General features: G+C 40.5%; 1 protein-coding gene across 3 annotated transcripts in view; it reads left to right on the forward strand.

Moving 5' to 3' along the window:
- The window catches only part of DOK6 (docking protein 6), a 395,012-nt gene that overhangs the window by 290,684 nt on the left and 78,478 nt on the right, over positions 1 to 25,850 (forward strand). For all 3 annotated transcript variants that reach the window (XM_045006143.1, XM_045006142.1, XM_045006144.1), the window contains one exon: positions 24,262 to 24,379. In XM_045006143.1, coding sequence (XP_044862078.1) covers positions 24,262 to 24,379 — 118 coding nt within the window. The remainder of the gene's footprint in view (positions 1 to 24,261; positions 24,380 to 25,850) is intronic.

Consider the following 25,850-nt stretch of genomic DNA (forward strand, 5'->3'; position numbering starts at 1 on the left):
AAAGCTAGTAACTCACTGGTCTATAATAGCATGGTGAAATGTGCATTGTAACATGATATGTAAAGTTATGAACATAAACTGAAATTATGACTGGTAATGTGGTTACCAGACGAGTCTGAGAAGTGGATAAACCTGTTTCTAAAGACAAAGGACAAGCTGACACTTCTAATCAGTTGAGGGGCAATCACCTGTCAAATGGCCATTCTTTGGCAAGGACAAGAGGAGGGGAAGGAACAGATCAATCTACATTTTAGCAAACAACAGCATGGAATCTTTCATCACAAGGCTCCATGACTCCAACCTCACAGTGGGAATGAACTTTATCTAGGGGTAACCCTGAGCAAAATGCATTTCAAAGGGTGACTGGACTATAAAAGTGAGGGGCAAAACCACCCCAGGTATTCTTTCTCTCCCTGTCCACATTTCTGTTTTTTCTACCAACGAAGACAAAAGACTTGTTTCATTTTTAATCAAAACTAATCAGTGTTGTCTTTAAACTGAACTGTTTGGGTAGCTCCCTTTAAAGTAGCAACTGTTGTACATTGACCCCCATTGTATGTGAGGGGCCCAGGTTGGGAGCAACAGCAGCAAAGCATTGTGAGGCATCCCAGGTTGCAGGGTAGGTCTGGATTGCACTCTGGAATGTCATAAAGGGTGAATGAAGAAGGAAAGGTGATGGAGAGAGAGATGCCTCAAGGATGTGGAGTGGAAGAGAGATGGGGTAATAACTAGGGGCTTCTGGAGAAGGGAAAGAGATGGGAAGAGTTGAGAAAAATAATACAAAGGAAGGAAAGGTATAATAGAGCAGAAAGGGAAATATATGTGGATGAAAATGAGAGGTTGTAGAGGAGAAGAAACCATAAGGAATTGATGGACAACTCTAAGATTAGCCATTTTTGTTTGTTTTTATTAACCTCCTGTTCTCACTCTTCCTCCACACAAACTCCACATTGAGTCCCTTATTTACCTTCTTCCACCCCACCACACTCTCTCTATTTAATTCGTCCACTGGACCTTCATCTTTAAATTCATTCCCAGACAGTAGTCCCAAAACATGATGATTATAAAAAGAGATGAGATTCTGCTAACATTTGTGTGCTAACAAAGTGTATTTAGATATTTCTTAAGTAGTGGAAAATCTGAAGTTTTGAAAACCTCATGCACCACTGAGCTGCTGGTGGCAAAACCTTCAAAGGTTCTGTGAGATACAGTATAACTTCTTTATCAGTCTCCTCTTTAGAAGACAGGAAAGTTCTGTGCCTGTTGAAGACTTTTCAAGCCAACCAGAGTCCCTCAGTGACTGTGCAACTCCTGTTAGTGACAATGCGAGGTGCACATGCATATGAAAGGGAAGACAAACATTCTTGTCTGGTATCCAGTTCAGATGGGAGCTCCACAGGGGAGTATCAGATCCTACCCATCTAGTAATCTCTCCCTCTAATTTGTTTTTGTGACCCTCTGAGATATTTTATATTCAAGGTTCTCAAAGTGCTTTGCAAACAGGAATTGATTAAACTTTTTCCTCATTACACTTTTCATCTTCTTTGACCAGTCTCGGCTTTGAACTGTCTTTCATGATTGGAAGAGTCCTCCTTATGTCTGCCAAAAAACCTGCTTCCCCTTCTTCAAATACATCGTAAACCCCATCCAGCAATCCTCCAAATATTGATCTCCACATCCTCTATACCTCAACTGTAGCCCTGTTACTTTAAAACAAGATTTTGTTTGTTGCACTGACAACATTTTGGGACAGATATCTATGGTAAAATTTTCTAAAATGCGTAGAGGTTTTTAAAGAATTTTATTTGCGTAAAGAAGCTGACTGCACTTGGAGTTAGGTGCTTTTGATGATCTCACTAGGCACCTAAATATTTATAAAAATCTGCCCCTAAGTGATTTATGAGCCTAAGTCCCATTAATTGTCAATGAGACTAAGGGCCCTATATGTCTAATTCACTTTTGAAAATGGGGTTTAGACTCCTAATCACTTAAGGACATTTGAAAACTTTACCCTAATCTTATTCTTTGTAAAACATTGTATGTATTTGTAGTGCTATGGAAGTATTTAAAGCAGGAGTCTCAAAGTCCTGGCCTGCAGGCCATCTGCAGCCCGAGAACCTCCCCACTGCGGCCCGCGGAGGAGAGACGCATGCAGACACGCTGCCAGCAATGTCTGTTGCAGGCGCCGTCCCCCACAGCTCCTATTGGCTGGGGGAGAGGGACAGAGATACCATCACTAGTCATCAGACAGAGTCAGCCATGGAGGCAGCATGATTAGTTGCCAGGCAGAATCAACCATGGAGGCAGCATCATTAGTTGGCAGGCAGAGTCATCCATGGAGGCAGCGTCACTTTTTTCCACAATGAATATAAACAAGTCAAAATACCAAACACAACTATCTGATGCACATCTTGCTGCAACCCTGAAGGTTTCAACTGCTCAGTCACTGAGGCCAAACAATAAAGTGACAGAACTGAACTGTTGCCTGGTGTCTGGCAAACACTAAAAATGCTCTGGCAGGTGAAGAATTGTATGCATTAGTATGGCAGTTTTATTATTTCTAAGAAATTCAAAATAAAAAATACATTATAAATGTTTTCTTTTCTGAACACCATCCTCAGTGACATTATTGGCCCGCTGGAAGGATTTGAGGGATGCCCAGCACTGGCTCTAATGTAAATTGAGTTCGAGACCCCTGATTTAAAGGGACTGTATCACCTTAAAATCCTTGTTAGAAAATGAGACAAATAAGTGAAGAGGCAGAGAATATAACATGAGCAAAAAATGTGGTGTGATTATGGGCCTGTTCTCTAGGAGTCACAGGTAATATGAATGTTAAGTTAGGAATATTTGCTGTAATTATTAGATGTCTGGGGTATGCCTGACTGAACCCTGTTTGGCTTCTCCCAGCCCTCCCCTGATCTAAACTTTGAACAGACATTTAATATATTTGGGAAAGGAAAGGAAGTACTTCTTCGCACAGTGAACTTGTGGAACTCATTGCCAGGGGATGTTGTGAAGGCCAAAACTATAATGGGGTTCAAACAGAATTAGATAAGTTAATGGAGAATAGGGCCATCAAAAGCTATTAGCCAAAATGGTCAGGGATGCAACCCCATGGTTTGTGCATCCCTAGTCTCTGACTGCCAGAAGCTGGAAGTGATTGACAGGGAATCGATCACTCGATAATGACCCTGTTCTGTTCATTCCCTCTAAAGCATCTGGCACAGGCCACTGTCAGAGGACAGAATACTGGGCTAGATGGACCATTGTTCTGACCCAGTATTCTTAGTTCACTTTATGCACAAGAAAATTTATTCATTTGTTTTTGTTTTTTAATAGTTTCACTTTTGGTTCTTAGGTACAAGCACAATGTCAAGGGTCTGGGTAGTACTCACAGCAATAGAATGTTAAAATCAACAAACAAAACTGTTTTCAGGGATTTTTTTTTCAATTTCATGAACACATCTCCCTAAGAGTTTTCTATAATGCCCAGCACTGTAATATCCAAGGGCTCTGTCCAGCCTAGTGCTGAGAACTCTGCAGCTGATCCAGCCATAAGTGCTTTATTTTTATATTAAACTCTTAATATAGAGTTTTGATAAACATTTCTCTTGTAGAACGTTCTAAATTCCCCAACAGAGTAGTTGTTAGCAACTATACTAACAGATAAAACCACACAACACTCTCATGTGATAGGTATTATTGTAATCATTATATTAATGAGTAAACTGAGGCAGAGAGAGATTGAGGCCACATTTGGCTGCATATAACTTGCCCAAGGTCATAGAGCAAATCAATGGCACCGGTAGTAATAAACCACTGCCAAAATGGAGTCCTGAATCCCTATCAACATCTTGTTCACAAAAGTATTAACATTTGGAAGAAATGTTGCAATTCTGGGGAAATTTATGACTTGTACCTATTTTCTCCCAAAGTCTTGTGAATCCCTATGTATGTGGGCATTCCCTCTTCTGCTAAAAAAAAAAAACTCAAAAGCCCTCCTCTATTCATGCATTAAACAGCTCTTTAGAGCAAATTGAGGGGAATTGAGGATGTGTAGTTCTGATTCATAGAATCATAGGACTGGAGGGGAGGTCATCTAGTCCAGTCCCCTGCACTCATGGCAGGACTAAGTATTATCTAGACCAGGCCTGCACAACATGCGGCCCCAGGGGCTTACTGTGTCGCCCGCAGGCAAGCAGCAGAGTGGGGCTGCTGGGTTCGCCCCATGCCCGGTGGGGTGGGGGGGCACCTCACAGCCCCGCACGCCGCGCTCCAACCACCCTAACGGCCAGAACCGCACGTGTCTCTGTCTCCGTCACCCCCTGCCTGGCGTACAGCGGGTGCGTCACTTCTGGGGCCTGCTGAGGCGGGAAGCGCTGGGCACAAGGCAGATCCAGTAAGTGCCAAGCGAGGGGAGGGGCGCCTGGCCTGTGCTCAAGCCGCAGCTTCGGAGGTGGGGAGACTGGGCCGAGACACCCCCCAAGTTGAGGGCAGGGCGGGGCAACCTCCGTAATGATTGGGGGGGGGGGCGTTGAACTGTCCGTAGGCAGCCAGGAATTCCCCGGGGGAGACGTGTGTGTGTGTGTGTGTGTGTGTTGCACCTGCCCTGCCCCTGACTGCTGCCCCTCCCCGGCCCCTATCACACTGCCCCCCTCCCCGACTCCCTGCGGCCCCTGTGTTTGTGTGTTGGACAGTCACATCCAATCCCTTCACACCGCCCCCCTTTCCCCTCCCCTTAGTTTATAGCCCCAGAAAATCCCTTCAAGCTGTCCCCCTTTTCCCCTCCCTTTATTTCATGGGGGGATGATGTGCCGGATAGGCAGGCGAGCAGTGGCAATGAGGATTTATACTTGGGGGGGGGTGAGGAGGCGAGTGGCGAGTCAGTGGCTGGAGGGGGGATCCATTTTCAGTATTTTAATTTTTGGTACTACTGTGTGCAGTAATATAGTGACCCCTGGGGGTTGAAGAGGGGTGTGATGGTGGGGCCAAGCGGGGATGGGGCGACTCCTATTTTACTGCTGTGATCTGGTCACCCTATGTGCACCATTTCTTTTCCCCTACAGGCTTCCACACACCATCAATGCCTTGCTAGTGTGCCATGCACCATGAGATATCTCTTCTCTTTGTGTGTGACTGTGAATGTTTTCCTTGTGTGTGAATTTATTCAACAAAATCTTGAGCTTCATAATGGATACCATGAGTGAAAAGAAAAAGAGAAAAATAGAATCAGAGCACAGAGTTTTCAACAATGAATGGATGAATCAATGCTTATTTACTGTTTCTAAAGACAAAATACTGTGCCTCGTGTGTCACGAAACGTTAGCCATTCCGAAAGAATACAACCTTTGGCAGCACTTTGAAACTAAACATCCCAATCTCACCAAATTGAACCCAAATGAAAAAATAATTAAAGCAGCCAGTTTAGCGAAAAACCTTAGTGGAGAACAGCAAATTTTCAAGAAAGTGAGTACTGACAATGATACGGTTACTAAAGTAAGCTTTCAGATTTCTAAGGAAATTGCTGGGAAATGCTTCACAGAAGGCGAGTTTTTTTAAAAGTGTAGATTGATTGCTGTATCTGAGTTATGTCCAGAAAAGAGGGGAATATTTGAGAATGTCAGTCTATCATGCATGACAGAGAAGAATAGCTAACATTTCTACCAATCTAAGTGATCAGTTAAAGCAGAGAGTCAGTGAATTCTGCTTTTACTCCCTAGCTATGGATGAAAGCACCGATTTAAAAGACACCGCCCAACTTCTTATTTTTATTAGAGGTATTGATAAAAACTTTGAAATTACTGAAGAACTTCTTGGCATGTGCTCCATGACGGGTCGCACAACCGGAAAAGAAACCTCCAGTTAAGTGATTAAGTGCATGAATGATAAGTCCGGATAGATTTCACAAACTTGGTGGCCATTTGTACTGATGGTGCTCCAGCTATATGCGGAAAAAATGTTGGAGCAGTTACTCTTCTTGAAGAATTTATCGGGAGACAAATAACCAAACATCACTGCATTATACATCAGCCGGTTTTGTGTAGCAAAGTCTTAAAATTTTAGCATGTAATGTCAGTGGTAGTTTCCATTGTAAACTACATCCGTTCTAGAGGACTAAAACATAGGACATTTCGAGCCTTTCTTGAAGGAGTAGACACCGAGTGCAGCGACTTAATCTACCATACAGAAGTGAGGTGGTTGAGTCGAGGAAGAGTGCTCCAGCGTTTCATTGCTTTGAAAGAGGATGTAGCAAAATTCCTAGAAAATGGGCCAATAAAACTCCCAGAGCTTGAAAATGAGTCCTGGAATCAAGATCTTTTTTTCTTTTGTGATATTACAGCACACCTGAATGATCTCAACATTAAACTTCAGGGAAAATTCAATTTATATTTCAAATGTGTGCAGCAGTGAAAGCTTTCAAAATGAAATTGAAACTTTTCAGAGGTCAGCTGTCAAAAAGTGAAATGTGTCACTTTCCCACTTGTGCACAGCGTATCCCTCAGCACAAACATGCCGAGTTAGGAGAAAAATATGCAAAGCACATCAATCTTTTGATTGAAGAATTTGACAGAAGACTTACTTTGTCTAAAGAAGAAGACGTCCAGTTGAAGCTGATTGAAGATCCCTTTTCTGTGGATCCAGAGGAAGTGCCAGTAGATTTGCAGTTGGAGGTTATTGAACTTCAATGTTCGGCAGTTTACTGAAATAAGCACAGAAAAAGCAGCCTGCAGGACTTCTACAAAAGTCTGGATGATGAAAAATACAAGAATCTTATCGAAGTTGCACTGAAAACGTTCAGCATTTTTGGAAGCACTTACATATGTGAACAAACATTTTCCATCATGAACATGAATAAAAAGAAGCAACATTCTTCTGTGACTGATGACCATTTGGAAGACATTATGAAAATATCCACTTCAAATATGACCTCTGAATACGACAAGTTTGTTGCCAAAAAGAGATGTAATATCTCTCATTAAATTTGCAAGGTAATTATGAAAAGTACAAATGTTTTCTTTCAACAGAACAGGTGTTTTTCATTTTTCCATTATTCATAAAAAAAATTAAAATAATTAAAAAAATTGTTTGCTTTAATTGAAAAATTCTTAATAAAGTATCACGCGCGCACACACACACACACACACACACACACACACACACACACCTTCCTTTTTGGCCAGAGCTGTTTTGGCAGGGTGGCGCTGGGGAAGGAGTGTTTGTTTTCATGGGGCGGGCAGCGCTGGGGTTGGGGATGTGTTTTGAGGGGCTGAGCGGTGCTGGGGGGGATGTTTCGGAGGGCTGGGCAGCGCTAGGGGGGTGTTTCGGTGGGGCCGGGGGAGTTCGGCCCTCAGCTGTTTTTTTTTAAGTAATATGGCCCTCGCCGCTTTACGAGTTGTGCAGGCCTGATCTAGACCATCCCTGACGGTGTTTGTCTAATCTGATTTTAAAAATCTCCAGTGATAGAGATTCCACAACCTCTCTAGGCAATTTATTCCAATGCATAACTCCACCCTGACAATTAGGAAGTTTTTCCTAATGTACAATCTAAACCTCCTTTGCTGCAATTTAAGCCCATTGCTTCTTGTCCTATCCTCAGTGGTTAAGAAGAACAATTTTTCTCCCTCCTCCTTGTCACAACCTTTTATGCACTTGAAAACTGTTATCATGTCCCCTCTGTCTTCTCTTTTTCAGACTAAACAAACCCAATTTTTTCAATCTTCCCTCATAGGTCATGTTTTCTAGACCTTTAATCGTTTTTGTTGCTTTTCTCTGGACTTTCTCCAATTTGTCCACAACTTTCCTGAAATGTGGTGCCCAGAACTTTACACAATACTCCAGTTGAGGCCTAATCAGCATGGAGTAGAGCAGAAGAATTACTTCTTGTGTCTTGATAACAACACTCCTGCTAATACATCCCAGAATGATGTTCACTTTTTTTTTCTTTTTTTTTTTTTTTGAAAAGTGTTACACTGTTGACTCATATTTTGCTTGTGGTCCCCTATAACTCCCCAGATCTCCTTCTGCAGTACCCCTTCCTAGGCAGTCATTTCCCATTTTGTATATGAGCACTGATTGTTCCTTCCAAAATGAAGTACTTTGCATTTGTCCTTATGAATTTCATCTATTTACTTCAGACGATTTCTCCAGTTTCTCCAGATCATTTTGAATTTTAATTCTACTCTCCAAAGCACTTGCAACCTCTCCCAGCGTGGTATCATCCACAAACTTTATAAGTGATCTCACTATGCCATTATCTAAATCATTGATGAAGATACTGAAAAGAACTGGACCCAGAACTGAGCCTTGCAGGACCCCACTTGTTATGTGCTTCCAGCATGACTGTGAACCACTGATAACTACTCTCTGGGAATGGTTTTCCAACCAGTTATGCACCCACCTTATAGTAACTCCATCTAGGTCAGTGGTTCTCAAAGCCAGTCTTGTTCAGGGAAAGCCCTTGGCAGGCAGGGCCGATTTGTTTACCTGCCGCGTCTGCAGGTTTGGCCGATCACGGCTCCCACTGGCTGCAGTTTGCCGCTCCAGGCCAATGGGGGCTGCGGGAAGCGGCGCGGGCCGAGGGATGTGCTGGCCACCCTTCCCACCACCCCCATAGGCCTGGAGCGGTGAACCGCAGCCAGTGGGAGGCGTGATCGGCTGAAACTGCGGACGCGGCAGGTAAACAAACTGGCCCAGCCCACCAGGGGCTTTCCCTGAACAAGCGGCGGACCGGCTTTGAGAACCACTGATCTAGGTTGCATTTCCTTAGCTTGTTTATGAGAAGGTCATGCATGACGGAATCAAAAGCGTTACTAAATCCAAGATATATCACATCTACTGCTTCTCCCCCTGTCCACAAGTCTTGTTACTCTGTCAAAGAAAGCTATCAGGTTGGTTTGACATGATTTGTTCTTGACAAATCCATGCTGACTGTTACTTATTATCTTATTATCTTCTATATGTTTGCAAATTGATTGTTTAATTATTTGCTCCATTATCTTTCTAGGTACTGAAGTTAAATTGACTGGTCTGTAATTCCCCGGGTTGTCCTCCTTTCCCTTTTTATAGATTGGCACTATATTTGTCCTTTTCCAGTCTTCTGAATCTCTCCCATCTTCCATGACTTTTCAAAGATAATCGCTAATGGCTCAGATATCTCCTCAGACAGCTCCTTGAGTATTCTAGGATGCATTTCATCAGGCCCTGGTGACTTGAAGACCTTTAACTTTCTAAATATTTTTTAACTTGTTCTTTCCCTATTTTAGCCTCTGATCCTACCTCATTTTCACTGGCATTCACTATGTTAGACGTCCAATCACTTCTAAACTTTTTTGGTGAAAACCGAAACAAAGAAGTAATTAAGCACCTCTGCCTTTCCACATTTTCTGTTTTAGTTCCACACACACACACCCTCCCCATTGAGTAATGGGCCTACCCTGTCCTTGGTCTTCCTCTTGCTTCTGATGTCTTTGTAGAATATTTTCTTGTTACCCTTTATGTCTCTAGCTAGTTTGATTTCGTTTTGTGCCCTGGCCTTTCTAATTTTGTCCCTACATACTTGTGTTATTTGTTTATATTCATCCTTTGTAATATGACCTAGTTTCCACTTTTTGTAGGACTCTTTCTTGATTTTAGATCATCAAACATCTCCTGGGTAAGCCAGGGTGGTCTCTTGCCATACTTCCTATCTTTCCTACATTAGTTTGCTCTTGTGCCCTTAATAATGTCTCTTTGACTGTCTTCAGTTGTTTTTCTGCTTAGACTTGCTTCTCATGAGATCTTACCTACCAACTCCCTGAGTTTGCTAAAATCTGCCTTCTTGAAATCCATTGTTGTTATTGCGCTGTTCTCCCTCCTACCATTCCTTAGTATCATGAATCTTCCTTACCAATAGGAACCTTCCTTATCAATGACTAGTGTGTTATAATATTCAGAGAATGAGGAGATTTGTAAAGGAAAATTTGAATCTGAGAGGATAGCAGGGATTCTTGAACAATTTTTATAGTGGGGGTGCTGATGATGGAAACCATGTATTTGGTGTTTTTTATTACTACTGCAAGCCGGGGCATGCAGCAGCAGCACCACAGGACCCCTAGTTCCAGCACCGCTGGAGGATAGTCAAAGTTCCCATAACAGCCACATTGTTGTCCCTTAGGCTGAGTAGAAAGCCAAAGTTTGGGCCTTGTGGGATGGTTCCCATTTGGAAGAAAAGCTGGTGATAAGGTATATTCTTGGTGTAAACTTGTTTATTCACAAAAATGCACAAAGCCCTGTTTCCCTGAGTAGTACCGCAAACATACAACATGCAGACTGGCTCAGAAATCTCCAGATGTGGACCTCTCCTGCGACTACTGTGCCCAAGAAGAGGCAGCCTCTCTGCCTCTACTTCCTTTGGGATTCACACACAACTACTACTTCTGGCTTAGTGATTCCAACTTACATAGCCTGAAACCAATCCCTATCCCTTGTGTTTGGATTTCCTCAGGAAACCCCAAAGCTTTCCACGTGGCTTACCCTTTCAGGTAACTTTGAGAGTTAGCCCACATTTTGTTTGCATCTGTTTTTACTAAGGACTTGATTAATATGGGGGTGTAATTAGCTGGGATGTTGAATGTGGAAATTGGTAGTGTGTTTTGCAATTTTGAATCTCATTGACATGGCAATATTTTGGTTTTTAGTTTTAAAGTTGTGATTTCTCCATTCTACTTAATGGTTTCTCTAAGGTGTGGTGCAATAGTAAAAACTGAAGTTACTGTAGGTTTGGAAATAGAATTTGTACACCCACAATAAAATCTGCATTGTGTTTTCAAGGATGTCCTTTCTGTAACATTCTCTATATATTGCTCAGATCTCACCCATGTGCATTTCACATCACATGGGGGTGGCGGGACCTGCTAGAAGTGCAGATTTCCATGGTAACAGATGCAATTTCATTTCTTTCCTTTTGTGAGGCTGGAACTGAGCTGTGTTGAGATGGCTCTGCAATAATTTTTTTTTATTAAATGGTAACAGTGGATTTCAAAAGGCTATTCAAAGTTACAGGGCATGTGGTCATACAAATACAACCTAAAGTACACCAAACAAGTCTGGACAGGAAGGAGCATTGGGAAAAGAACTGCTTTATTAATAAAAAGTAAATGAACTAGAAAGAGCAATGTAGGTAAATTTATACCAATCCTGATTACAATAAATATAAGAACATTTACAGGAAGGAAAGTCACGCTTCATCCAATATGTAATTGTTGCCAGTTGGTGGGATTCATTGGGCTGAGGCATATGTTTATACCATTGTATGAATTAAAATAATTTACAAAAACATGTATCTGTCTTTCCATTTACTTACATATTTTATAAATTAGAGTTATGCACATCAGGCTAGCAAAGCATAAGATTACATTGGTTTCCACTAGCTTCCATTGTCCGTAGACAGTTGGATAGTGATCTCAGTTTTGAGCTGTCCACACATAAAAGGTTCATTTGATTTTTTTCTTTTTCATGTGTACTTTATGCATATTTAACTAGGGTGTATGTGACTGGCCAGGTCTTCAACTAATGTAAATTGGAATAGTTCTAGTGATATCAGTAGATCTGTGCAGATTTAAGCCGTCTGAGGATCTGACCCATATAAACGTATTCCATGAAAACTCCTATCATTACTACAATGTTAAGACTTTGTAAACAACCACTCAAAAGTCACACACACCTAATTAGATACACATAAAGTACATGCAAAAAAATGAAATGCATCTGTGTGTGTGTGTGTGTGAGTGAAGTTTGTTTACTTTTACTAATTATTTCTTAAACATTATCTCTTGAAATATATTTATGGATTAATTATGTGTGTGTGCGCGCACACATACTTATATGTATATCTATCTATACACACATTGTGTGTATGTGTGTAATTAATACCACAGGTATATTTCAAAAACCTTTATAATATTTGGGAAATAACTAGTAAAAGTAAGCAAATGCTTCTTTATAAAAGGCATTAATGAACTATCTAGGAAGCTTTGTGCTTCATAATGACAATGTTTGAGTATTTTATATTTTTATTATTCAAATACCTTCATATGATATAGATTTAAAACTAGGCTTCTAAAAACATCAGAAACACTGAGGTCAGCAGGACTATGTGTGTAATTGAACATTGGGGTAGGATAATGACAACCTTATTGTGAACTATTTGTGAAATTTTGTTCTATCGAAAGTTTAGGTAGCTGCATTCTTGACCTTTCATTAAAATTCATGAGTAGCCAGGAGTTTCTGTGCATATAAAATGAAGGTCCATTTCTGGAAAATGAAGGTCCATAAAGTTGTACAATAGAGCTAGGAACTCCTTGTCACGGTTATGTGACTGTTTGTACCACAATCCCCTTTCTGGTCTTACTGAGTGCACATGCTCAGGTATTAGGCCTTGTAACCTTGCCTGCCTCAAGGTGGAATTTTGCAATTCTCCCACTCTTATCAGGACATAGTACAGCACTCCCATCTAGGCCAACTGTTTCATAACACGCAGGTCTGACTGGATGTCTGTGTTTCTTCTCTTCGGGAGCTTGTGACCAGCACTATACGGTGATGAATAGCCTTATTTAACACATGGACCAAAACTTTAGAGAACATGATTTTAAACAGCCAACAGCCTACATTAATATTTAATCTCATCTAATCTTACGCTTCTCTACAATCTAAGTTAGATGGGTTTTCCTCTTGAGTTACAGAGAGACAACAGGCCCTACTTATATTCTTTTAGGAAGCCCCAAAGCTCTTGGACCCAGTCTGGTCTCCATTTCCCTTTCAGAGGGCTGGTCTACACTGGGGGGAGAGGGGGTGGATCGAACTAAGATATGCAACTTCAGCTTTGTATAAGTATTCGCGTAGCTGAAGTCGAAGTATCTTAGTTCGACTTACCTGGCCATCCTCACGGCAGTGAGTCAACTGTTGCGGCTCCCCCGTCAACGCTGCTTACTCCTCCCGCTGAGGTGGAGTATGGGCGTCGATCCTGCGGGTAGTATAGACATATCCAGAGTGTGTCCCCCAGTCTGTTCCCCCTCTCAGAGAAACTCCCCTTTCTCAAAGTCCAACGCTGCCTGTGTGTGCCTGAGTCTAATTACAATATTGCTTAATGGCTTTTGTTACAGGGCCTAAGTGTGAAGTCTTCCTTTTGCCTCTTACTGTGTTTTTTTTTCCAGTTAGCCAGTCCCACCTCTATGATGGTTGCTCCATTGTTTGGCAGTTAGCCTTAAGGGCTTGCAGTCACAGGTTTTGTGACTATGAGGGGTGTTCCGAAATGGTCTGTTCCCCCTTAGATTCCAGCACACCACTTCAGAAGTCCTATAGATAAATCACATTTTGGGTCCAGATCAATATTCATTACCAAGCACCCTGGCATCCATTCAGCACACCAATGTGGAAATAGTTACCTGGGTGAAGTTCCTGCGAGGTGCTAAGAATCTGCATTCAGACTCCCAAGATGGCCCATCTGTTTAACACTAGACTGAAAGGCCTAGTGTGTTACCTTGTAAATAGAGTACTACAGCAGTACTACAGTGTAGTAGAGACCCTCACTTGCTTCCTTTAAATAAACAAGCACAGCTGCCAATTACTAATGGAGGAAGAAGTCAGTACTGATCAGATTTTGGATTCCTGCTGTCTAAATATAAAATCTCCCAGAGCTGCTTTTGAAGCTTTTAAGAAGTGTTCTCCCCCCCTTTCCCTTAGAAAAAGTCTATTTGATCTCAAATACCATTTAGATAATGTTGGAGATCAAATATACATTTTCCAAGTGAAAATGAATCTGTAAGAGCTTCAAAAGCAGCTCTGGAGGCTGGAGTACTTGTTCTTCACTGAAGTCCAAAATGGCATCCATGAGCCGCATGTACAGTACTTCACAGATCCAAATATATGAGGTCTTATGGGGCTCACACATCTACCATTCTTAAAGACATAACACAGTACTGCATATCCCATAGAGATCTGTGAATTGGAATGAAATACAAGTGCACATCTATAAAATGTCATCCTTAATTTCCAGGAAAGTAAAAAATATTTGTATAGAGAACTCTGAAGGATGCATAGATGGTATATGACACAAAACTGAATATCTGGCACAAGAAGAAGAGAACAAACTGAAGCTAACAAAATGCAAACTTACATTAATGAACTGTATAATCTGAAGGTAATCACCGATTATCAGAAACAGCGCTGGAAGTTGAAAATGAATATATTTAAAAAACAAAGAGTTAAAAGATAAGAAAATATTGCAGGACATTCATGGTAGGACAGGAGAATCAGCAAGAGGTATGTGTATGTCCTCCTTATTCTCAAAGATGTGACCTGAAACAAAATATTTAGTTTTGATTTTCCTAATGGAAAACTGAAAAAAGTTGGTAAAATAAAATTTTAATTTTGTGGAAACTGATTTTCCTAAAAAAAAAAACATTTTGACAGAAAATTCCTGACCAACTCTACTATCTAGGTCCTTGTATGGCTTCCATCACTGTTATATTTGAGTGCCTACAAGGCAGGGAGGAAACATTTAATTCCATATTTCAAACACACCTGTTTGTTTTCCAAGCTACTCCAACATTGCAAATCAATTTACCTGGAACCTAGGGCCAATTTCAAAGCTGGTATATGTGCTGCTGACATCAGTGTGATTGTGACTGCATATACCAGCTGTTAATTTACACTCTAGACTTTGGTATTTTGATGTAAACAAAAATATTCCTTAGAGCCCCAAAACAAATTTTCTTTCGTCTCATAAATGAATCTCAGCTACAGACTCAACATTCCCTTTTTTCAATAGTCATACAAACTTCGCTTACTGAATAAAAAGAGGCATGAACAAGGCTAAAGCTAAATTTTATTTAGAAGGTGGTCACATTTTTATTAATAACCTTTCTCAGGGTTTGCCCAGCTCTACATAAATGCTAAGCATAATTAGGTACTATTAATATGTGGGTTTGATTTGACCCTTGCCCACAGTGTGATTTTTAAATTTACTGTTAATAGCCTTATGCCTGTTTATTCTGCTCTTCAGCTTAACAGAATTTAAGCAGTTCCCTTCACTTTCCTCTTCTCACACTGAACACTGTGGGTAAGGGCAATTTGACAGACTTCTCCACTGTAGGTGTAAAATAAAACTAATAAGATAAAAATCTACCACTTAAATGCTAAGTCTTAAAATAAAAATTGTTCCTTCATCAGGAAAATTCTCGGTCACAAGGTACCCCATCTCATTCGCTTCTCTTCTGCCTGCCAACCCCCCTTCCCAATCTGTCTTCAGGGACCTGTTCCACAGTAAATAGATGCTCTTCTACTCTTGGATGCTATAAAACCAGTTTCCATGCAGCACCAGGGCGGGGTGTTATTCCAGGTATTTCCTGGTTCCAAAAAAGAGCAGTGGTTGTGAGACCCATCCTAGATTTAAGACTACTCAACAACTTAGTGAAGACACAAAAATTCAAAATGGTGATACTTGCAGCAATAATTCCATTACTGAACCAAGGGAATTGTTTTCAGCCCTCAGCCTTCAGAATGCATATTTCCATATAGCAATCCACCTATCCCATAAAAGATACCTATGTTTTACTGTCGATCAGGACCATTTTCAGTACAGGGTTCTCCCTTTTGGCCAATCATCTGTCCCAAATGTCTTCTCAAAGGTCAAAGGCCATGTCAGTAGAAGTGACACACCTCCTCAGAAAAGGAATTCTGGTGTTCCCTTACCTAGATGATTGGCTTCAAAAACATTGCTCCCTGGGCCTAACTTCACGGGCAACTTGTGAAGCCATATACCTATTCCTCAAATTGGGCTGCAATTGAACATTTAAATATCCACCTTGATCCCTGTGCAAAAGTTAGAATTCATAGGAGCTCATCTCGATTCAGTGGTGGCAAGAGCGTACCGCCAAATGCACAGATTTATAGCCCTGTCCAACTACACTACTTTCCATACCCACCTTTGTAAAGGAATCTCTCAATTGTTGGCAATACCCTCACAACCTTTGTGCTGGAGTCCCTTTCACCTGCCCTCCCCCAGCAGTAAACGTAACAACGGATGAATCCCTGTTGGGATGCGGAGCGCAGCTAGACACTCACACAGCCCAAGGCACCTGGATGCCTCAGGAAACCACCCTGCACATCATGCTTCTGGAACTCGGGGCAGTCAGATACACTTGTCTCCAGTTTCTACCTCTAATTGGGGCAAGTACATGAAGACCATGATAGACATTGTGTCATGCATGTTCTATGTTAACCAATAAGTAGGGGCAAGACTCCCCCCCCCCCTTCCGAGGCTGTCAAACTGTGGAATTGGTGCATACACAGAGTGTCATCACAGCAGTTTACCTCCCAGGAGTTCAGAATTCACTCTGCAAGATCTATTTCTACTTCTACAGTCTTTCTCAAAAATGGTCCCATAACTGAAATATGTAAAGCTGCTACTTGGGGCCTGTATACTTACATGGTTACTCACCCTGTGTAGTAACTGTGGTTCTTCACGATCTGTGTCCCTTATGGGTGCTCTGCTGCCTGCTGTCTTTCCCCTCTGCTTCAGAATTCTCTGCTATGGAGCTTTGCAGTAGAGAAGGGTGGTTCGTCCGCGCAGTGCCGTATAACAGCATGGAGCACGAGACTGAGTAACACGCATGCGCGGGATGAATGGACACTACCATGAGAGATCTCTGATCAAAGGTGCAGAGGGTGCAAGTGCACCTGGAGTGGAGCATCCATAGGGGAACACATCTCGAAGAACCACAGTTACTGCACAGGGTGAGTAACCAATTCTTGTTGAGAGGATGATAATTCTGAAATGTGAATATGCATTCAAACAGGATACAATAAGTTCCATTAATGTTTCGTCTCAGTCAGAAATGGATTGCCCCTCATGTAGAGAAGCCAACCAAATGAAGGCAGAAGAACTGAGCAATAATCCCATACTGTGGCTTCAGTCTCCAGACCCTGTGGATCTGGAGCTTCTGTATGGAAGGGAATCCCTTGACCTGCAGAGACAGGAAGATTGGCCCTTCAAATTGCTCTGCCCTTTCCCACTTCCCCTTTTGAAATAGCCATGGTACCCTTAATCTTTGTTCAGTAACATCCATGGAAGGTACTATTGCCTTCAAACATCATTATCTCCTACTAGATTTCTACTTGTGAAACCCTTAGACTCTGCAAAGGATGCTGCTGCTTAAAAAAAACCTGTTTGCCTCTTCCACTCAGCCCTATGCCAAAATCCTGCATGATTACACTTCAGCAGAGCTTCATCAGCAAGGCATCTGCAGGGTCCCAGTAATAGTGAGACAGTGTCACAGAGCTGACATTTCCCCCTCCCATCCACCAGCCATATCCATTAGATTAGGGTTCCCCTCTGCTCATAGAGGCAGAGAGGACAGTCTCCCTCACAATATGTATCTCTTAGATCAATAATTTTTAATCTCCACCTTAGCAGAAGCCAATATCTGTTAATACTGTCTGTGCACTAATTAGTGCTCTGCATCTAGTAAATTCTCTGTCATAGAAATGTGTTTACTGTATCAGTTACTTCCACATATCAGTGATTTTTATATTGTTTCACCGCAGGGTACATTTTGCATTTGTTTATTCTGTGGGTAGCTATGGGAGCTGACTTTCTAGCAGGCTGACTTCATTCCTTGGAAAGCTTCTTTACTATCAAGAGCTGTAATACCTGGGCTCTGCCCACACTGGAGCCAAATATTCAGTATTTGTGTTTTTAGTAAGTGTGTTGTGACTATTGCAAAGTGTTCAAAGCATATTTTACAATGGTTCAGGTCTCGGTAAAATGTAAGGGTAATCTTCTGTCATTGCAATGATTAGCGTGATTTCAACTGGAGTAAAGAAAGAAAAACAGAGTGTGAGAAGAGATGTTGAAATATGAGTGAATATATATACACATCTACCCTGATATAACGCTGTCCTCGGGAGCCAAAAAATCTTACTGTGTTATAGGTGAAACCGCGTTATATCAAACTTGCTTTGATCCGCCGGAGTGCGCAGCCCCTCCCCCCCCCCCGAGTGCTGCTTTTCTGAATTCGTGTTATATCGGGGTAGAGATGTTATATCAGAATTCGTGTTATATCGGGGTAGAGATGTACTTTATTAATATAAGAATAGTCCTCATATTCTGTACAAACTGTTACATTAGTCCCTCGTATTTCAGTTATTGATGTGTTCTATTCTGGGCATCTCTGACTGGAAATCTGCTAGTTAAATATCCTGCCAGAGAGAGAGTGAGATGCCCTAATCCTTTATTTATAATATAGCCAAGGAGATAAAAATTAATAGTCAATCCCCAGTTATTGATTCACTTTCCAGCTGATTATTCATTAGTGCTTTATTATTTATACACAATATTGTCCGCAGCCAGAGAATAACAGGCATCCATCCTGGCATTACAAAGCAGGATATTTTCCTGTAATTGATTAAGAGATTATACTTGAATAGATATAAGCAGGGATTTTGAAAGTCAGTGATACTGGAGACAGGTCATGGAAAGGGGTGACTATTTTGTACACAGTCCCTCTCCCCCAAATAATCAATTGAAGCTTGGCCATTGACTGCAATACATGCAAGATTAGGCCAAATTTTATTTTGCTCATTTTTATTTCTCCTTTATGTAGTATTAAGTAATACGTAGTACCTGTTTGGTTGGTGTCATCATACGCCTCTTCTCTTCTGTTAATCTCATCTCACTACTAGCATGAGCTGTAGAAGCGGAGAAGTTTGGGCCTATGAGCCTGAGCCTGTAGCCTAGGATTGCCAAATTTCTAATAGCAGAAAACTGAACACCTCTGCCCTGAGGCCTCTGCTTTGCTCCTTCTCCGAGGCCTCACCCCCCCCCACTCACTCCAGCCCCCCTCCCTCCCTCGCTTGCTCTCCCCCACCCTCACTCAGTTGCTCATTTTCACTGGGCTGGGGTGGGGGGGTGCAGGAAGGGGTGAGGGCTCTGGGGTGGGGCTGGAGATGCAGAGTTTGGGGTGCAGATAAGGTTGCCAATTTTGGTTGGACGTATTCCTGGAGGTTTTGTCACATTACATAATCTTTAATTGAAGATTAATCTTTAATTCCTGGAGACTCCAGGAAAATCCTGGAGGATTGGCAACCCTACTGTGGCCCGATGCTGTATTTGTGAGCTACTCTTTAGCTGACTGTATTAGAGGCCACTGCAGGAGAAGGGATGGTGGAAGCCTGGCAACTTTCAAAGAGCTGTCTGCTGTGTTGCTACTAGTTGCAAGAGCATATTTGAAGTGCAGGGAGGAGCAGACACAGATCCATGCAGCCTTTTCCACTTCCGCTGCTTTTTGCCTTTGGCCTGAGGACTGTCCCCTGCGCTAGACTAGTCTTGGGTCAGTGTGCTTGCCTCACTGGTTGGGAAGACTGAAACAGCAGGCCTAGAACAGTGATAATTCAGCCTAGCAACTATGTAAATATCCTCATGCTCAGTAAACCTTGATTGATGCTGATCACCTGCACACCACTCATGCATACCTCTGCCTAATGACCATGGGAGCTGCTCAGCACTTCTTAAGATTTTCTCTTTAATAAGAATTTTTTTTTTTTACAAATTGATAAACCAAAATCTGTGTTTTTTCTTATCAAAAGAGAATATAATCTGTACACTGGGAAGCCACTATCTTTGGGTTTCTGCTTCACAAAATTATAACATTTAAAAAAAATGAAATGCTCATTATCTAAATATAATCTTGCTTATTGCTTACATTCATGTTGATAAATGTTATGGTCTATTTTGTTACTCATCTCCTGCTTCCTCAAAGATATTGTGTGATCCACAAGCACTGGTTTAGAATGAATTGTTCTGGTTTCAGGGCAGTCCAGTTTTATAGTCTTTCTGACCCCCATAATAGCACTACACTATTTTTATGTGTCATCTTAAAATTCCTTTGGTATGTGAATTGGAAGAGTGTATTTATAGCATGCTATAATGGGATTATGCTAGAAGTGATCTCTCATTTATCTGGGAGTACTATATTGTTATTATAATATATTGTGCATGCCAGTGAAGTTAATCTGGGCTTTGCTGCCACCACCAGGTTACAGACATCGTACAAGTAAAGAATTCTACCACCTCTTCCTTCCCCTCCAAGTTCTTCACGGAACAGAAGCACCCTTAGGGCTAGAAAGAGGGAACTCTATATAGGCTTTAACAAGGTGTGGGGGGAGGGGGAAATATGTTTCTATGTTTCTGCTGCTGGGCCTGTTGAAAACCTCCTCTGTCTATCTGAGTTAAAATAGCTATTTGTCCTCACACATCTCCATTGGTAAGATTAATTTGACAAATGTTGTAATGCTTTGGTGTCCTATTCACTCAGTTTAATCCATTTTGGAATCACTCTTTTCTTCTTGCTAGAGACAAGAGATAATGTTCTCTCTAAACTTCTTGTTCCAGCAAAAAAAAAATCATAATAAAAAAAATAGAGTGGAAATGTGGTCTAAGACTATCACTAGCTACTTTTAATATATATTTACAAGATTAGATTTTTCAGTTCAATGAAGGGGTTTTTTTGGTGAGAAGGTGAGATCAATCAGAGGCCTCAGTCCAACTCCTTGTGGACCAATGTCCAAAACACACAAAAAACTGTTTTTGCTGGCCAACTTTGGAGCAACTCCAAAAACTGAAAGGATGGGACAGTCTGCTTAATGTTGCTGCTCATGTTTACATGCTCTTGAATAAAGAAAAGACTTTATTCTTTAGTGCCTTCAAAGCTTTAACTTTTTTTTTAGAAAAGTCAGAGGAAAATGAGAGAATCACATGCTATACATCAAAGCTCAGAGTTATAATATGTTTAACAGGTTACATTCTTAGAACAAAATTCATTGCTGGCATCAGAAGGAGTAACATCACTGAAGTCAATAGAGCTTTCCCAGGGGCATCATTGGTAAATCTATCCTTTATGCTTTATTTCATAAAGATACACAATTAACATTTTTGAAGATGGCTTACAGTGAAAAGAGTTTCCATTTCCATCCATCACAGACCCTTGGAAATTGTAAAGAAGTCACTGGTACATGGAGTTGATGTTACTTTAGATTTATTCATTATGGATAACCAAGAATTAAGCACCATGTCGACAATCCCAGAGGTCCAAGATCGAGGGCCGTGTCAAGTATCTGGAGAAAACAAGGCCAATGGACTACTCCATGCCAGTTTAAGAAAAGTCTTTCAAATGTGTCAGTGATGTTTTTGTTGCTTTAAATCTAAGAAATATAGGTCATTCTGATCTAGATTTATGTATTTATGCTTCTCATTTCTACTCTCTTGCCTCTGGCCTCTAATCACAATAAGCATTTCTCTCCTCAGCTCATGTGGCAAGACGGTCTTGACTATGTACTTGCAGTCCTCAACATCTCAGTGAATCTGAAAAATCTTTATAGCAAAATCATTCATGATATTCTTCACTTTTAAGGCTGTTAAATGGAAACAAAATACTGTTGTGATTATCCCATTGCTTCTGTTACTGGTCATATCTTCCTTTAATAGGAGCATATAACTAGTTGTTTAATATTAAGGCTAGTTTATTTCTCAGAGTAAATGCTTTAAATGCATCTATACTGTTTCTGCCGTTTTGGACCCTGTAGGCTTTAACATCTCTGAAAACAGTAGACCTGATTCTGCCTGTCTGCCAATGATGGAAAGTCAATGGTGCTACATTGCTGAAAGCGAGAGGAGAATCAAGCCCATTATACTGTTGCTGGAAACAGGACACCTGCAGCAACCCATTAGACGGGGTACATATTCAAAAGTGTGGATTTACACCTATAGGTAGTAAATAGGGCTTAGTAGATACTAGACAGGTAAAAGATTCTTTTCTTCACACACATCCAGTTATCCAGACAGAAAATTTGGGCATATTTTGATATTAACTTCCCAGCGTGTGTGTAACTGTATTGCTTTTCTCCTGACATTATTAGGTCACTCTACCTTGTTTATTTGTTCTGAATGCAGTTCTATTCAGAAATCTAACACAAGAATGGATTTTATTTTTGATTTTACACAAGATGGGCATACTCAGCAATTATAGATGAAGGGAATAAGAAGAACAGGAGATTTGCCAATAATAAGTTAACTGAAAATATTGACTGTTAAACTGTTTATTTTTTTCATTTTTTATAATGTAATTTAAAGGACGGATTGTATGGTATTGTATGACACTCAAAGCAAAATGGTTCTGGAAGATTGGAAGAGTCTGTGGAAAGATAGTTATGAATTCACTAGTGTTGGAGTGACTATGTTAGTATTAGTATGTGTGTTAAGCCTCTGATCGTGCCCGTATGGACTGTTCCAGAAGCCTGAGCAATCTCATTCTGAGGTGTGTGTTTGTACTGTTAATTAGCAGTGCTGTACCTTCTCTCCTGATAAATTTGACTCCTGGGTCCTGCTTAAACATTATGAAGATTCATTGTATTATGAAACATTGTATTATGAAGATTCATATATGAATGATTATATATAAATACAAAAATAATATACAGGTATAGCTTTTTTCCCTCTCAAACTAGTTCTAAATTGGTCCATTGGAGATACTCCTATTCTGGTACATAGCAAGTTTCTCTAAAGTAACCATTTATCTATTGGTTAATAGCTTCTCCCAGGATTTGGTTTTTGTTTTTTTGTTGATTTTTTTAACATTGCAATAATATTGTGCAAAAATGAATGTCTAAAAATATCCACTTTATCATTGACTAACTCTTAAGAATATTAGGCCAGAAAGTTCTGTTTAAAATAAAAAGATAAGGGGAAGTCAGGATTGTGGTTAATGAGAACATGCCAATTAGTGAGATTCGCTATATGGACTCATTAATGCTATTAATTGGCATTACTGTCACCAATTAAAGATCCATGTTTATATTTTAAGCATAGGCCTTAAATGAAAAACTGGTGATGTGTTTTAAAGTGCTCTTTCCCTCAGGGTGATATTTCCATAAAATATTAATTGCATTCTCTTTTTGGTATTAACCATCTGAAAAGATATCTAGCTCAGTTCATACTATAGTAATATGAATACTGGTGACACATCTTCCTACCTAATGCTTAATATCAGAAGATGTTTTACTTATTGAATTATAGATCCTGAGAAAAAGATGCCCTGCTGTTGCTCTCAGAACTGTGCTTTTGGGTACAATAGTGGTTCTTGCCTTTTTTGTTTTAGGGGCATTTTTTTATCTTAAGGTTTCAATGAACTTGTGTAAAATTTATCTGATCTGTGGCTCAACTTGTCCATTACATACTTCTGTGTGTCTTTAGCAAGCCACTTTTAGTTAAATCCCTGGGTGCATCTCTGGGAAAATGGGCCAGATTCAAAGCTGATTCCATTGATTGGAATTGGGTAATACTTGGCATGAATAAATAACGAATTTGGCATGTTGCTTTCAGACTAGAATTTTGTTTCTATATGGGTGGGTAACAAATTTCCTATTGCATAGTAGGCTACATTTTTAAGACTTTTGTTGTTATTATTTATCACTTATTCTACAGTAGTGCCTAGGTCAGGATCCGGGCCTCCTTGTCCTAGGCACTGTACAAACAAAGAGTAATTGTCAGATTATTTACTGCTATGTTAATTTCCAGGTAAGACTTTGTAAACTTTTATTAATTTTAAGTTCTCAAGTTTTTGACTGGAATCTTAAGTTAGAATGATCTTCAAGGGAAATAAATTAGATGTCGAGGAGGATTAGCTACAGTAAATTTGACCAATTTTGATTACAGTCCCCAAGAAAGGAATTGCTAAAGTAGTTGCAAATAGAGAAATCGGGAATCAAAATGACTACTACACAGGAAGGAAAATGATAAACACATAGAATTTGTAGAGTTTAAGGCCAGAAGGGACCACCAGTTCATAGTGTCTGACATCCTATATATCACAGGCCACCAACACCACCTAGCCACCTGCACACTAAGCGCAACAACTGACATTGCACCAAAACATTACAAGCACGGCCACACAAACAACAGCTGTAGGAAAGTAGGGGCAGAAGCAGGAAAAAAATGACCTAGTAACCCCATTATTTAGGAATACTTATGATTTTTTTTCCTGAATACCAGCAACTCATTTCCAGCATTGATGCTCTTCATAGAAAGTAAATCATAACATACAAACTGTGATTATTCAGTAAAATATACATTCTAATGATGGCTCTTTTCCCGTTTTAAAGCACTGAAATGTATACGTCAAATGGGCTCATGAATGATTTGCCACTTACGTTTGCTTTGTCCCTTAGCTCCAGACCAGTCTGAGTGAACCAATGACATTATCCAAGTCAATCTCACTTCCCCGCAGCGCATACTGGCATCACATCACCCGACAGAACAGCGTTGGAGAAATCTACAGTTTACAAGGCAAGTAGCTTTAAAAATAAAATTGCAGGTTCATTAGTTTCTCTTTCATGCAAATTGCTTTTCATTTGCATTGGTTGTTTTCCCTTCATTCCAATTTATCAGCTGTCACCAACTTTAGAGGAACTCCTGAGATTTGCAATACGATTTTTTTAGTTATTTTTTTCATAAACTAATGGTGAAAATAACTTCCAGAATCACCATGCACCAAATAATCAGTTTGGCATTGGGATTTGAATAAAACACTGTACAATGTGACTTATAAGTACCTAAACAGAGGCTGGCATCTGGATCTGTTTGATAGTGTGTTCTGCAGAGAGTTTTTCTTGCATCTCCTTGAGGAGGACCAAATGGTATTCACCCAAGAGTTCTGAAGGAACTCAAATATGAGATTGCAGAAATACTAACTCTGGTATGTAACCGATCGCTTAAATTAACCTGTGTTCCAGATGACTGGAGGGAGGGCTAATGTAATGCCTATCTTAAAAAAAAAAAGCTCCAGAGATGATCCTGGCAGTTGCAGGCTGGTAAGCATAACTTCAGTACCAGGCAAACTGGTAGAAACTATAGTAAAGAAGGATATTATCAGATACATAGAAGCACACAATATGTTGGGGAAGAGTCAACATGGATTTTGTAAAGAGAAATCATGCCTCACCAATTTATCAAAATTCTTTGAGGATGTCAACAGACATGTGGAGAAGGGTGATCCAGTGGATACTTGGACCTTCAGAAAGCCTTTGAGAATGTCCCTCACCAAAGGCTCTTAAGCAAAGTAGGCAGTCATGGAAAGTAACTGGTTAAAAGATAGGAAGCAAAGGGTAGGAATAATTGGTCAGTTTTCAGAATGGACAGAGGTAAACAGCAGGATCCCCCAGAGATCTTACTGGAACCAGTGCTGTTCAACGTATTCATAAATGATCTGGAAAAAGGAGCAAATAGTGAGGTGGCAAAGTTTGCAGATAATACATTATTCAATATAGTTAAGTCCAAGCCTGATTAAAAAGAGTTACAAAGGGATTTCACAAAACTGGGTGACTTTGCAACAAAGTGGCAGATGAAGTTCAATGTTGATAAATGCAAAGTAGTTCACATTGGAAAACATAAACCCAACTATATATACAAAATGATGGGTTCTAAATTAGTTGTTACCACTCAATAAAGAGATCTTGGAGTCATCATGGATAGTTCTCTGAAAACATCTGCTCAGTGTGCACTGACAGTCAAAATGCTAACAGAATGTTAGGAACCACTGATAGATAATAATACCACTATGTAAACCCATGGTACACTCACACCTTGAATACTGTGTGCAGTTCTGGTCACCCCATCTCAGAAAAGATATATTAGAACTGGGATAAAGTACAGAGAAGGGTAATAAAAATGATTGGGGTATAGAAGAACTTTCATACAAGGAGAGTTAAAAAGACTGGGTCTGTTCAGCTTAGAAAAGAGATGATTGAGGAGGGATATG

Source organism: Mauremys mutica, chromosome 2 (genome assembly GCF_020497125.1).
Source record: "Mauremys mutica isolate MM-2020 ecotype Southern chromosome 2, ASM2049712v1, whole genome shotgun sequence".
In the NCBI taxonomy this organism is placed as follows: Eukaryota; Metazoa; Chordata; order Testudines; family Geoemydidae; genus Mauremys; species Mauremys mutica.